Source organism: Talpa europaea, assembly GCF_964194135.1.
Source record: "Talpa europaea genome assembly, chromosome: 2".
NCBI classification, from domain to species: Eukaryota; Metazoa; Chordata; class Mammalia; order Eulipotyphla; family Talpidae; genus Talpa; species Talpa europaea.
The window spans coordinates 102,804,442-102,816,957 of NC_140068.1; the positions used below are offsets into that span (position 1 = coordinate 102,804,442).

Sequence of the window (12,516 nt, forward strand, 5' to 3'; positions counted from 1 at the left end):
TTCTTTCTTTTTATTAAACCTATAATAGCAGACAAATGTGATTTAAGCTATTGTGGCAATCAATTCACTATATATATAAATCAGTCATTATGCTATATGCCTCACATTACAAATGAAACACATTAATTATCTGTCTATAAAACTAAGGAGAAAGGAACACCCACACATCAGATATCTACTCAGCTGTATTCCCACTTCCCTGGAGCCTTTGCTCCCATGGCACCAGCCTGAGCTATTTATTACTGTAACCTCCCCTCAGCCTCAGCCCCACATTGCTCACCCATCTCCCCTGCTCCATTTAGCTTCCTGTCCTCATCCCTTCTCACTTCAAATGTCTTTTATGTCCTGGTTATTTATTGTGATTGCTCTCTCTCCCACTACAAATATAAACTCATAGAGTGAAGAACTTTATTAGATTAGCTTTTGTATCCAAGTTTTTAGAACAGGTCCAGGCATGTAGTAGGTACCCTATATATTTACCAGGGCCAGACATGTAGTAGGTACCCTGTGACAATACTCTCATAAAAAAACATTTCATAAAACATGAATTAATAAGCCTTTTCTTACTCATAAATGAAATGAAAAACTAAATTCCATTGCCCTCATTTTCTCCCCAATTCAAAAATTCCAGGACTCTGAGATATTTAACATGTCACCAACCTGCCACCTGCAGCTCCAAGCTGGCTTGCTCATGGAAGACTCCATTGCTGAAGAAGCACGTGTACAGCCCGTTGTCAGAAGCCTGGACCTTGTGGATGGTCACAGCAGCCCCACCCTTACTGAGGAATTCCCCCACCAGCGAGGTCCGCCCTGCGTATTGGGCCATCAGCTCCTCATTTCTCTCCTGTCGGTCTTGATAGGTGAACACTGACTCCAAGATATTGGACCGGAACCACCTCAACTCCATGTTCTCTGCACTCATGATTGGGGACAGAGAGCAGGGCAGTGTGGCATCCTCACCCAGCTCTGCCACAATGGGTGCTTGGGGGCCAAACACATGGAACCTCTCTGTGAACACAGACAAGGGAGTTAGAAAGGCTCAGAGACACAGTCATATTGGGGAACACACACCATCACTGGGGGAGGCCCAGGCAGGCTGAGGGAAGGTGTCTTATGAGCAGACATCTAACGTCAAGGATTAACAACGACAATTCTAAATCTTGGAAAGATCTTCCAAACTCAACTTGTGATCCAGAAATAATGTCATTCACTAGTGTACCCAATAGCAGGACCTTCCAGAAAAAAAAACTCTAACTCTATAGTGTCACCTTCAGCATCACAATCTCCAGGAGGGCTTGTAATTGTAAAATGTGGGGAACCTACCCCAGGTCTGATGCAGTAGATTGGGATGTACCTAAGAACGTGCATTTCCAAAGAGTTTTTGGGGGACTAAGAAGGTGTCTAAGGAGATCTGTTTCGTTGCACAGAGGATCAATATTGATGAGTGAACAGCGCACCCAGAGAACACCAGGCTTGTGACAAAAAGGGACACTGTCATACAGCAGTCACCAGGCAGACAGCACCAAAAGGGGCACAGAGGAGAGTCACGCTACACTGACCAAGAGTTAGGCCAAAAGTGACACCTGGAGGCTGTGGTCAGGGTGGGAGAGACTGCAGCACATACTGTGGGGCTATCACTCAACCAGGCATGTGACCCTGGGCAGAGAGAGCAGAGAGTGAGGGACTCACAGCTCTGACTGGGTGCTCACAGCTAATAAGGTCCCCAGTGAAGAAACAAGGCACAGGGCTGGATGCGCCCCCACTACCCACTCAGGACTGGCCCCGCCCTCCTGAAGCTCAGGGACAGTGTGCAGATGGCAGTCTCAGGGCTTAACTGAGAGAGGCAGGTATCAGGGGTGCCACCAACATGAGCTCACATGCCCCAGTCAGAGCACCCACACAAGAGGCTGGATGACTGCAGGGCCCACAGTCTCTGACTCAGCAGCTCAAGGATCGGGTCTCTAGTCCTACATAAGTTACAAATCTAAAAACACAACAGGGTCACCTGATGGAAAGTTTGAAGTAGTTCAACTTTCTAAGTTACCACTACAGGTGCATTTTCTCAAAAATAGGAAACTTAGGGCCTCCCCGGTAGCGCAGCGGTTGAGCGCTGGGTTGCGAAGCTGCCCACAGCCTCTGCAGCGCCGGTTCGATCCGCAGCTGCTCCCCGGCCACTGGAGGAGGGTCCCACATGGCGTGCAGACCTCTCCTGCCGCCCGCTGCTCTCCTCAGCAGTGTACTTCGGTCCTTCTGCCTTCTCTGCTCCCCGCTCTGGCTCTGGTGAATTCTCTCATCCTCCCACGCTTCTGACTGTACCCGGTGCTTATATAAATAAATAAAGAAATCTTAAAAAAATAAATAAATAAAGTTGATCATAGATTTAAAAAAAAATAGGAAATTTAAAGCAGCAAAATAAGCTCAGTATCTTGAGATCTCAAGGAAATATGAAATCACAAGACAAGACCAACTCTGCAATATGCAACTACAAAGACATGGAAGATAGTATCTTACTATCAGGTAGAGTTCAAATTGCTGTAATGAAGAAAGTCAAAGAAATGGAGAAAACACAGAAAAGTAAATCAAAGAGAAAAACAAAATTCAGAACAATAAATGAATGACTTGGAAAATAAAATTAGTAAAAAGAAACAGAAATTGAAGGCTTAAAGTAAAATCACAGAGATGGGGCCTGTAAAAAGATTAGCAGAGAATATTCTCACTCCTGGAGAAGCTATTGGAGCTGAATAGACCAAATGCAAGATAAAATCAGTGACCTGATGGTAATAATGAACAATGGACTGAAATAGAAGAAAAAAGAGAAAAATGAAGAAAAACTGGAAAACTAACCAATCTATGAGGAAAGGCACCATAAGCATAATGGATATTCCACAATTTGAAGAGAGACAGGAACAGAGATTCATTCAAAGAAATAGAGTAACATTACATATATACACACACATACACATACTGAAATAGTACTCAGATATTTCTTAAGATTTATTTTTATTTATGTATGCTTACAAGAGCTGAACTGTAGGCCAGGGGTGTAGGGGGTGAGAGGATTCACCAGAGACAGAGTGGGGAGAAGAACATGCAGACTGATAGAAATAGACTGCTGAGGGGAGCAGCTAGAAGACAGGAGAGATCTGCTAAAAGATGTGGATCAGTTCCTTGGCCGGGGATCAAACTGATGCAGTGGCTGGTGGTAGCATGATAATAATGCTGAGACTTACATTCTTCCACCACCAGGGAGGCCCACAGATACATATGTATTTTTTTTTTTAACTTCTCATTTTTTTTTTTTTGTTTTATTTATTTATACAAGCACTGGGTACAGTCAGAAGCGCGGGAGGGTGAGAGAATTCACCAGAGCCAGAGCGGGGCACAGAACAGGCAGAAGGACCGAAGTACACTGCTGAGGGGAGCAGCGGGCGGCAGGAGAGGTCTGCGCGCCATGTGGGACCCTCCTCCAGTGGCCGGGGAGCAGCCGGGGATCGAACCGGTGCTGCAGAGGCTGCGGGCAGCTTCGCAACCCAGCGCTCAACCGCTGCACCACCGGGGAAGCCCTACATATGTATTTTTTAACATAAGTAAAATCATGTCATTTAAAACAACATGGATGGGGCCTCCCCGGTGGCGCAGTGATTGAGTGCTGGGTTGCGAAGCTACCTGCAGCCTCTGTAGTGCTGGTTTGATCCCCGGCTGCTCGCCGACCACCAGAGGAGGGTCCCGCATGGTGCGCAGACCTCTCCTGCCGCCCGCTGCTCCCCTCAGCAGTGTACTTGGGTCCTTCTGCCTGCTCTGCTCCCCGCTCTGGCTCTGGTGAATTCTCTCACCCTCCCGCGCTTCTCACGGTACCCAGTGTTTGTTTAAATAAATAAATAAATGAATCTAAAAAAAAAGTGACTGGCAGTAGGCATCTTTAAAAAAATAAATAAATAAAAAATAAAACAACATGAATGGAACTCGAAGACATTATGCTAAGAAAAATGATCAAGGATAATTCCTGAAGGAAGTGCTCCCAGAGCCCCTGGACCCCACCCACCCAAGGAAGATCCAGGACAGGGAGGGACACACTCACCTTGGGACCTGCCGGGGGGCAGCTGGAGGAGCAGCAGGGAGGGGAGAAGGCAGAGCACAGAGCTGGGGCTGGAGCAGGGCGCCATCTCCTCAGGGCTGGGGAGAGACAGGGCAGGAGGAAGCCAGGCCCACACAGAGGAGCAGGGCAGCCAGAAGCTCTGGGTTCGGGGGGGGAGAGCGGGGCCCATGGACCCCACCAGCGGGAGTAGGGCCCTTCCTGGTGACCCCTTAGGCCCTGAGACCAAGGAGGACAGACGTGGCTCCTCTCGTAAATTATGAGCTTCTGTAACCATGGGGTTTATTGGAGAAAAACAGCCTCCCTTCCCTTACCAACCATGGAACCCACACCCCAGACCCGCTCTGCTCACAACACCAGGCCCCTCCATTCCCAGAACCTGGGCCCAGGGTACAAACTTCCCTCCCCTCCCCATCAACACACCCAGTGACTTCCCAGGACAGAGGCCCAGACAAGGCCCACATGAAGGACAGGCCAGTGCCTGCTTGTGGTCCTGTGCCCCTCAGTGTGAGCAGGTATCACTGAGAAGCATCAGGACATACTATACTGTCCCCAAGGGGTCAGGGTCCCCCCACAGGCCCCTGTCCTACTCTGTCTGCTTGTTCAGCTCACCTGAAGGTCAGTCCCTCCCCAGCCCTGACCTTCCAGGGCCAAGGACAAGGTCCTGCCCCAAACACAGCAGGAGCCGGGTCAGATCCCCACTGAGGGCTTATAACTCCTCTTCTCTAACTCTGGGGATTTCTGCCTCGTGATATGGGACCCCATGAGACAGAGCAGCAGAGAAGAGAAATGAGTCCTGCTCAGAGAAAATACCCTCAAACCACATACGGCTGGGGTTGAGGGGAGACAGGTGATGGTCCTGGTGAATGCGAGGGCAAATTAGGGAGAATTAGGCAGCCTCAAGGACAGTGCAGGTGGGGACCTCGGGAGAATTAAGGAAGGCTTCAGAGATAAATGCAACAAGAGGAATGTAAGTAATTCCGCTGGGAATAATAAACATCCAGGACTAAGGTCAACATTGTTTCCAAACCCTGGCCTTAGTTTCCCTCAGCTAATAAAGGGAGGAGAAGTTTGGGAAAAGGAGAGTGGTTTTATTTGTTGACAAATGAGGGCAACAGACTCATATCTGGAAGACCACCATCCTGCCCTTTGAGAGAGTGCAGGGATATTTATTAAAGGGGCACATGAGAAGGGGCCAGCACTGAGACCAGTGCGCGGCAGCCTGCTTTTCTTCAATAGCTGATGTTTGACTTTCTCTTCCCTAAAATACAGGGGTGCTCATTTGGGAGACTGGGCCATAAAGATAAATCTATCAAAGAAGGGGGAAGATGCAACAAATGGGGAAAGACAAACCTGTTAGATAAGGAATGTGAAGTGCTGCAGGAAGCCTTGATGCCCCAGCCAGATAAGACACTGGAAGGTAAAGGGCCTCACACCGTGGGGCTGAAGATTCCTTGTGCCTCACACCGCGGGGCTGAAGATCTAACATTCCTTCATTTTTTGTTCTTGGTCATAAAAAGAGAAAAATTTATCAGAAAAGTACATTAGGCAATAAATTATATGTATCAGCAGACTGCAAGCAATTGGCACGGAAAATTACCTGTTTCGATATTAGTTATTAAACAATTTGGCCCACTTGACAATGGGAGATGATTTATTGTACATATCTGACAAGCAAACCAGCACAACTATTATAGTAAGTCCTTCTTTTGCTTTTTTAGAAGTTCCTTTTATTTAGAAGTTTCTTAGGAAAGTTTTTAAATGAAGTTGACTGTATTAAGAAGTTTGTAGGTAGAAAATGTTCTGATAGCTGAGCAGCAGCTGGTCTCCAGCTGAAGGCCATGTGAATAAAATAGTCTTTTGATGCTTAGGCTTTAGCTGATAGGGATGCACTGGCGGCTATCCACTGTCTTAGATAATTGTCTAGCTGAAATAATAAGTTTTAGTGTTAGGTCTGGTTTTTTATCTATTAACCTTGAAGGCTACCTACTGTCTAGCTGGAACCCGTAGGAGCCAGTAGTCCGTGGGAATAAAATACACTAATTGTTTCTGCTTTACACATGACAATGTATTTTTTTTTCTGCTTACTAAAAATGAATAAATAAAGACCTGCTGAGTCTCTCGGCAGAAGATACTAGCACCTCACCACGTGTCAGTGTCTCCTCATTCTACCTCCTCTTCCCCTCAGCCCTTTCATTTTCGCAGAGGGAACCCCTGACACGATATTTTGCTGGAGGCTGGTCCCCGGCAGTGAAGATCCCCTGCTCATTAGCAGATTAAGTGAGACAACCGAGAACTAACCAATCACAGAGACTGGTGGAGTTTAGAATAATTAGGGAAAGAAGGTCTATATTCCCTGAGACAAGACTCCACTTTGGCTTCCTTGTCCCTCCCTGGCCTGGTTTCATGGCTTGGGAGTCCCACTTCATTTCTGTTCCATTTCTCCTCAATAAACTTGTTCTTTCTTTAAACAAACCTGCCTCTTCTCGCTTGCTTGCCTGAGCGTCTGCGAATTTCCTGCTGCGGCTTCGTGAGACACCAACTTATGGTGGTCTAGTGTCTGGGATTCAGAGCTGCCCCTGTAGCCTGGGATCCATTCATGGTTGGGAGAGTAGGCCTGACATTTCCGGTATCACTGGGAGGGCAGATTCTGGGGCTGACTCCGAGGTCATCTCTAGACTCAGCCACTCTCTATGTGACCTTCATCAAGACTCTTAACCTTCCTGCCGCACTTTCCCCACAGAAAATTTGGAATAATATCAGCATTTCCCAGCCAAGGTTGGAATGAGAATTACATGAATTACATTGAAGAGGCACTACCTATAATTCTAGAGCAGGGTCCTGTCCCAGGAGTGTTACAGACACATTATTAAAATAAGTGAAGTACAATCTTCAGTGAGGTTGTGCAGGGTCCTCTTAGAGCTGCACCATTTCCTGTGCCACCGCCCATCCCATGCAAGCCCCACTTCCTTCTCAACCCCTCCTTACAGTCAGCTGCTCCCCACTTTCCTTTCTTAAAAGAATCATGTCTTCAAAACTGACATACCTGCTTGGAAATGGTGGGGCTTCTAGAGTATCCCTTTGAACTTGAGAAGTTTCAGTGCTCCCCCAAATCTTCTCAGAGTCAGCACCTGCTGTTAGCTGCTCAGGAGCCCTGCTGGATGCCAAAGGGGCCTCATTGCTCAGAGAAGATTGTTCCTAAGAGAGTAGACAGGCAGACTTTGGCACTCATTGAGGGGTGTCTCACCAGGGGTGGGATCCCTGGGATCCTCCTAATTTTCTCTTAAAAATGCAATCACCCTTCTCTGCCTCCTACCTGATCTGAAAGTGAAAGCTTGAAATGCAATCCCAGCAACCACCACCCTGCCCTCTGGACAGTGCCCCGGAGGAAACAGCAAGATCAGACTCATCAGCAGAGGGGAGGGGCAAGCACCCTGACACTAAGTGCCAGGAGCTGGGCTGCACATGTGTTGTCTGTGGCCCGTGATACTCATGCCTGCAGACAGTGATGAAGGCACCTGAGTCCTGCCCTCTGTCTAGTGACATGATCCAGGAACTTCCTTGGGGGTAGGGGCTGCAGCTGCAGGATGTGCCCCACCCCACCTCACTTCCTCAGCCCAGCCCAGCCCCCAGCTCCACACCCCTCAGTGGGAGGGGAGCAGGAAGGGGACCTTGGACTCAGAAGTGCCCCAGGAGGACACAACCAGAACCTCACCTCCCCCTGAATGCAGCCCTTGTGTCCATGTGGGGAGGGGTGGAGAGCAGGGACAGAGAATAGGGCAGGTGACTCTGGATAACACTGGGGGACACTGGACACCCTGAAGGAAGGACACTCACCCACCTCACTGCCTCTCCCAGCTCCCCAGGGCCTATTCCTGTTGCTTTGTCACCACATACTATTCATTGTTCCCTGTTCTGTCTTGTCAGATATAAATTGTTCTGATGCTGATGGGTTAATAATATACTTTCCTGTTCAACCAAGGTTTAATACCTGTAAGCTTTTCATGGTTTCAAGTACTTTGGAAATAATTTCACGTAAATACAGGAGAAAGCTAAAAACAATGCAAAATATAAAGTAAGTTGCAATTTTAAAGTATGATCATTGGTGGGAAGATTAAACCACTTTTTTTTTAATTAAAGTGTTTATTATCCCATTTGTTGTTTTTCTTTTTCTTTTAAGACTTATTTATTTATTTATGTATACATGCACTGGGTACATCAGAAGCACGGAAGGATGAGAGAATCCACCAGAGCCAGAGGGGAGAGCAGAGCAGGCAGACTGATGAAGTGCACTGCTGAGGGGAGCAGCAGGCGGCAGGAGAGGTCTGCGCGCCATGTGGGACCTGTTGTGCCCAACGTCGACTAGTGCAGCCCCCAAGGACACAGACAACCGATGCAAGGGCACAAAGGAGTTTATTACGGGCTCGACTCCGGGCCCTCGACACGCACCGATGCAACGGCAGAGGTCGAGAGCCCCGAACAGAGGAAGCAGAGGTATCTTATAGGGTCATGAATGGCGCGAATTTTGAAAGAAGCTGGCAATTACTCATTGGCTACTACAAAGGCATTTTGGCACGTGTGGTTACAGTTTCAAACTGATTGGACGGTTAGTGATGCTGTCCCATTTATGGATAGGACTGTCCTCATTGGAGGCTGGGGTGGTCTGCTTTTTCGTCACCAAGTGGAGTGAGGGTTGTGACTGCTGAAACTATCTCCGGAATGCAGCTGGACAAGGACTAACATATTAGGGTGGAGGATATACAAAATGGCAAAACCTCGGCTAAGCTTGGTTCCACATTCCCCCCCCCCTTTTTTTTTTTTTCTGAAAAATTGCTAATCAGCTAAGAAAACAACAGCTACCAAGCCTTTTATCCGTTAGTCAGTCTCAGAATTATGGTTAAGTTCAGCCACATAATGTGTTCACAGGTTTATAGGTCTAGCAAAATTGAAAAATTTCCATTCTTATACAAAACTTTGACTTTTTTTTTTTTGGGGGGGGGGGTCATCTCTGACCACGACCTCTGAAAACCAGACGCTAAACCATCTATGCAGTCAGTAAGAGGTATTATTTTTAGTTACAAATGAGAATTACTCTGCTCAAACAAGGGATTCCTCTCCAGTTAGCCAGTCACAGAGTTATTCATCTGGTCACTAAATATCAGCCATTGAATAAAACAGGCTGCCGCCCACCAGTTTTAATACTAACCCCTTCTTATTTCTTCCTTGCATAAATGAGTCTGCTGCTCCAATTAAAACACTCTCTGTTATTACTTGAAGGAAACCAAGGCCAACGTTAACACATTTTTTACTTGTTTTTATCTCTGAAGCCTTCCTAAACTCTTTGGAGGTCCTCTTTTGCACTGTCCCTAAAACTTGCTTAATCACCCTAACTTGCCCTATGTCTCATTCCTCCCTTTCTGCAAATGGAGCCCCTAATGCAGTCAGGGAAAGGGGCGTTGTTCTGATCAGTAACTGCTTCCTGCTGAAAGTGGGCGATGAGGGGAAACAGTCAGGGCTCCACTCCTATGTATTGGGAGGGGTCCTGTTTTAGGGGTTGTAGGGGAGAGTTATATTGGCGTAAGGGGGCGTATTGGGAGCGCAGGACCATTAACTGGACCGTGTTTACCCGTTGTTTAATAAAGGCCACGAGTCGATTAATGACACAGGGCCCGATAGACAGAATTAAGAGGAGGGTAACAACTGGGTCCAGAAGAGGCAAGAGATAGGGCAGCCATCCCCCTAAGCCTTCCCAAAGAAATGTATTGTTGTCTTCTAGCTTTTTTCTCCGGTGTTCTAGTTACTCTTGTAATTGCTTAATTTTATTTCTAACTATTCCTGACTTGTTAGCATAGAAGCAACATTCTTCCTGCAGGTAGAGACAGACGCCTCCTTCCTTTGCTGTGAGAAGATCTAGCCCGCGACGGTTTTGCAGGACCACCGGGGCCAAAGAGTCTAACTGAGACTGTAACTCTAAGGTTGTATCTGCTAGCTGCCCAATGTCCCCCACCAGCTGAGCTGAAATTTTTTGGTAAAGGTTAACAGAGGTCCCAATTCCAGAAACTCCGGTCCCCACTCCGGCTGCCACCCCCAGGCCGAGCAATAGTGGGGCAATTATGGCCCTATTTTGTCCGGCCGGCACAGACTGGGTGAGCTGTATGGGAAGGCTTTGGTTGCCTGGGACCACTCCCACATCGGGCATGAGATATATTAAAATGCACAAGCCTGACCAGTCAGCAGGGAGTACGGGGTAGGCTGTGGTGCCACAGAAGAAAACAGTGCCCAGCGCCGGCGGGCACATAGAGGCAGAGCCATTAAAACTGGGCACCATAGCCGCACTGACTACTGAACTGCAGAGCACCTTATTTACTTGACCCACTCTTAAGGTCCCATTGTGACCAAGGCATGGCATCTGAGCAACTGTTGGGGAGAGCTTGACATTATTGATGGGCAAGGTCTGGTTATACTTATGGGTTGGGCCCTTTAGGTTCGTCCAATTAGTCCAGTTGTACACAGCAGGGATTGCTGTGTAATGGGGGGGTCCTTCTCTTAGACATAACCAGCAATCGCTGGCCAGGGTTGTGTTGGTCTTGTTTAAAAATTGTAGGGCTGAGTCTAACATGGCCTGTACTGTCTTTCCCAATTTAAGGGAACCCACTGGGCCTGGGATGTGTATCAGCTTGAACCACCGATCCTGTGTTTGGGCAACTTGTTCAAAAACCCTCTGAACTTCCTCCTTTCGTGCGTGGTCTTGTACCCCCCCCCCACCATCTGTCATTCCCCAATGGGTTTGCAGAGTCCAACAAAAGGGTTTTCCTGCTTTGACAGGGCATACATATCCCACATTATTTCCTAAGGATATACCAGTCCAGTAGACTAAACAGTAGACCTTTCATAGCACTGTGAATGAACAAAGGTATAGGCTGAAAAACTCCCCCCAGCTTTACAGTGATTGTAACTTTCATTTTTAGGCGGCATACGATTTAAACACTTCCAACAGACCACCCTCCCCACTATACCTGGACATCCATGGATGGTGCCCTTAATCAGGGTCGCCACAAACAGAGGAACTCCCTCAAGCCTGCAAGCACGCTTGTAACATAGCACTTGCTCTGAATGTGACTGAATACGCCTTCGGTGATGCACCGTCGGCAGGGATCCCAGTCAGCCCCGACAAGGGAAAAACAAAGGAAGGACAGTAGGTAGCCAACATTACAGTTTGCTGTCATTTTTAATGGCGTGGGCAGTGGTCTGGGAGTGATGGGTTGCGGCTGGGAGCGCCTGAAGAGTCAGCTTGAGTGGATTGGTGGGATGCTTCCGGGCTAGCCACTGCAGCTGGGAGTCGTCAGTTGGTGCCGTCTTGACGTGTGAGTGATGAACCCAGGCTGCAATGCCGTCCACTTTGAGTGCGGTGGGTGTGGTCAGGAGGACGATGTAGGGACCCTTCCACCGGGGCTGGAGACCACGACCGTTGGTCTTTTGTCGGCGGACAAGGACAAGATCTCCAGGCTGAAATTTGTGGGCTGTCTGAGAAGGTCCTCCCCCTTCATAGAGTCCTCTGAGGCGGGGCCAGAACTCCTAGTGAGCCTGCTGTACAGCCCATACAGAAAGAAAAAAGTTCACAATCAGAAGGCAAGTCACAAGTTAACCGAGCACCGTGTGGTGTGGTTGGGGGGACGGTTCCATAGATAATCTCGAACAGAGACAGACCCAGACGATAAGGGGAATTGCGAGCCCAGAAGAGGGCATAGGGAAGGAGAGTCACCCAGTCCCCGCCAGACTCTAAAGTTAATTTAGTTAAAGTTTCCTTTAAAGTTCTGTTTATTCTTTCCACCTGCCCTGAACTCTGGGGCCAATAGGCGCAATGGAGCTTCCACTCTGCACCCAGGGCAGAAGTCACAAATTTTGATACCTGAGAGACAAAGGCTGGTCCATTGTCTGACCCAATGGTCACTGGAAACCCAAACCTAGGAAAAATGTCTTCCAACAGGATTTTGGCTACCACTCGAGCCGACTCACCTCTTGTCGGGAACGCCTCCGGCCATCCGGAAAACGTGTCCACCAGGACCAGCAGGTATCGATAGCCAAATTTACCTGGTCTCACCTCGGTGAAGTCTATTTCCCAATGGACCCCCGGGCTCGTTCCTCGCGGCCTCATTCCTGGTTCACCGGTTGTCTTGGTGGTGTTTACCATGGCGCACAACTGGCAGGATGCCACTACTTGTTGCACAGTACAGGTTGCGTCCCGGACATGGAGGTTCCATTGCCTAATTAGATTTAGAATTTTTTTTCTCTCCCAAATGCGTGGCTCGGTGCAAGCGCTGAATGAGATCAGTGGCCAAGTATGCTGGCAAGATGACCTTAGTTTCTTGGGTGTACCACCAGTCTCCCAAAGGAAAAGCACCCGGGAGAGACTGTATGTAGTC

At 48.1% G+C, this 12,516-nt stretch overlaps 1 protein-coding gene across 1 annotated transcript in view; it reads right to left on the bottom strand.

Annotated features, from left to right (window-relative positions):
• LOC311188190 (butyrophilin subfamily 3 member A2-like) overlaps window positions 1-12,284 on the bottom strand; it is a gene marked incomplete at both ends in the record, with an annotated part of 59,528 nt that extends 47,244 nt beyond the window's left edge. Inside the window, 2 exons of the mRNA XM_084259345.1 lie at window positions 661-1,008; window positions 12,110-12,284. Of these exons, the coding sequence (XP_084115471.1) occupies window positions 661-1,008; window positions 12,110-12,284 (523 nt within the window). The remainder of the gene's footprint in view (window positions 1-660; window positions 1,009-12,109) is intronic.
• Window positions 12,285-12,516: the final 232 nt, after the last annotated feature.